This window comes from Austrofundulus limnaeus, unplaced genomic scaffold (genome assembly GCF_001266775.1).
Source record: "Austrofundulus limnaeus strain Quisiro unplaced genomic scaffold, Austrofundulus_limnaeus-1.0 Scaffold77, whole genome shotgun sequence".
Lineage (NCBI taxonomy): Eukaryota > Metazoa > Chordata > Actinopteri > Cyprinodontiformes > Rivulidae > Austrofundulus > Austrofundulus limnaeus.
The window spans coordinates 1,748,534-1,750,921 of NW_013952479.1; the positions used below are offsets into that span (position 1 = coordinate 1,748,534).

General features: G+C 34.7%; 1 protein-coding gene across 3 annotated transcripts in view; it reads right to left on the reverse strand.

Moving 5' to 3' along the window:
- The window catches only part of susd2 (sushi domain containing 2), a 66,747-nt gene that overhangs the window by 12,152 nt on the left and 52,207 nt on the right, over window positions 1-2,388 (reverse strand). For all 3 annotated transcript variants that reach the window (XM_014011167.1, XM_014011166.1, XM_014011165.1), the window contains exon 13: window positions 975-1,071. In XM_014011167.1, the coding sequence (XP_013866621.1) occupies window positions 975-1,071 (97 nt within the window). The remainder of the gene's footprint in view (window positions 1-974; window positions 1,072-2,388) is intronic.

Sequence of the window (2,388 nt, forward strand, 5' to 3'; positions counted from 1 at the left end):
GCTGACCACATGGTTAGACACACAGTCCTTCAGTCTCACAAACTGTGGTCTGTTTGTCAGGTAGTCTTTGATCCAGAAAAAAAGGGTGCAGAACAACAGAAATTAGCAAAGCATGCTATTATAAGCAACGCTCTTAGCTAAAATGCAAAGGTTGAAAAGTAGTACCTAAAAGTGTCATAAGCTTAAAGCAGCAAATCAAAAGTGAAAAGAAGTATAACATAAAAATGGAGCAGAACAGTAGCTTAAATTAGCAAAAAAGATGCCATTATCAGCAAAACTCTAGACAGAAGTAAAAAAGCTAGCTAAAACCAAAAGCTGCAGAATAGTAGAAAAGATAAGTCTCAGAAGCTAAAAGCAGCAAATAAAGTGCTAAAAATGGTGGAACATTAGCTAAGAAAGGAGCAAAACAGTAGCTTAAATGAGAAAACAGATGCCATTATCAGAAAAACTCTAGCTACAAGCAGCAAAACTGTAGCTAAAAAAACAAAAGTTGCAATATAGTAGCTAAAAGATAAGTGTCATAAGTTTAAAGCAGCAACTCAAAAGCTAAGTAGCAGAACATTAGTTAAAAATGGTAAAACAGTAGCTTAAATTAGCAAAACATATAGCTATTATCAGCAAAACTAGCTAAAATCCAGAAGTCACAAAATAGCTAAAGGATACAGTAAGTTTCAGAAGCTTAAGGCAGCAGATCAGAGCTTAGTGCGTTAGCATATAGCTAAAAAAGAAGCACAAGAGTAGCTTAAATTAGCAAAACATGCTATTATGATCAGCAAAACTCTAGCTAGAAGTAGCAAAACTATAAGTAAAAATCAAAGTTTGTGTAATATTAGGTAAGTGTCAGAAGCTTCACCAGCTAAAACTGTAGCTAGAAGAAACAAAACTAGAGAATTGCAAATTCTAATCATCTTCCTCATATTTTCTCTTCTTGAGCCACAAACAAACTTTTCTGAGATAATTATTTTGTAGCCCACCTGTTCAGTTTCCTGTTGTGCAGTTTGATCATTATTCCCATGGTGATCAAAGCTGAGAGGGACCCAACAGCTCCCAGTACAAACCCCACTTTATCATCTGCAACAGACAATAAAACATTGGTTCATTTATTTTAAATTTATTTTAACAGCCATCCATGCAGCGTCAGTGAAACAGACTGGAAGAAAGTTCTAGATTAAAATTTACTGAGTAAATTAGAAGATTTTGAATATAAGATTAGAAGGTTGTCGTCTTTATAATCTGAGCCACGGCTTCTCAAAGGGGGCTAACATTTAATTGTTCATGTAAACAAGCGTGCACGGCTGCTTATTTTATTTATTAACGCTCCATTTCACACTGAGAAGAGTCACTTCTGTGAGTTTGATGTGTGATTTTAGCAGATATGAGTGGAAAAAACAGCCCTTAGCTGATGTTCTGTTCCGCATTTTCACAACAGAAACATTTTCCAGGAACGAGGGTCTGAAGCGTTTGTTGTTCCACATTGAACTTTAACACACTTCAGTGCTGATTACTCAACACGCCACAGGAATGACAGAAAATGAAGCTTATAATTAAACAAAACAGCTCTTCTGTCGAACATCACCCCCCTCAGCCCTCCTTAAAGGAAAAAGAACCCTTTTATATTTAACATGAACAAGGAGCAGGAGGAGCTTCACTTATTTAATCAAACAAACTCTTTTACAAACTTTCATCAGTTTTTTTTTTAAATCGGATCTGATTTTTAAAGAAAATATAAAGTAAGAAACTTTGGTTCAGAAGCACGGCCGTAGTTCATGACATGAATCAAAGTAAAACTGCCAATCAGCAAAACTTTTGGTCACTTCTGTTGTGTTGAAGTTTTGAAGAGGACCACAAATGAACCTGACAAGCCGTTTCATTTTACCTAATGGAGGCGGTGACACACTTAAAGATAATCCATCCAGTCAAAGTTGTCTAATGATCAAACTTTCTGAGATCAGCTCTCCAAGTGCTGTTTTTTATCGCTTCAATTAGTGACAAATTGATTGCAGTTCATCCTGCTCGTGCCATTTTTACTTCTGCATGAAATATATTCTCTCATCCACGTAATCCAATTGAACATTTAATGAATATATAAATTATTACCGCAACAAAGATTTCTACTGAGAACAATAAACGTGAGAGCAGTTTTACAACAACCTTAGCTTTTATTGGAAGTTTTATGGAGGTAAAACATAAATCATATAATATATCAGACTCTATATTTATTTTCAGAATCAATAAGTGATTTGAAGAAAAGGTCTTTAATCAAACTTAAATAATGGAAGCACTAATGCAGCTTTGATTTGATCGACTCTCCCAGCAGCTATGTTTAAAACTTATTATTTTTCTTTATAACAACAACAACAACAACAACAACAACAACAACAATAATAA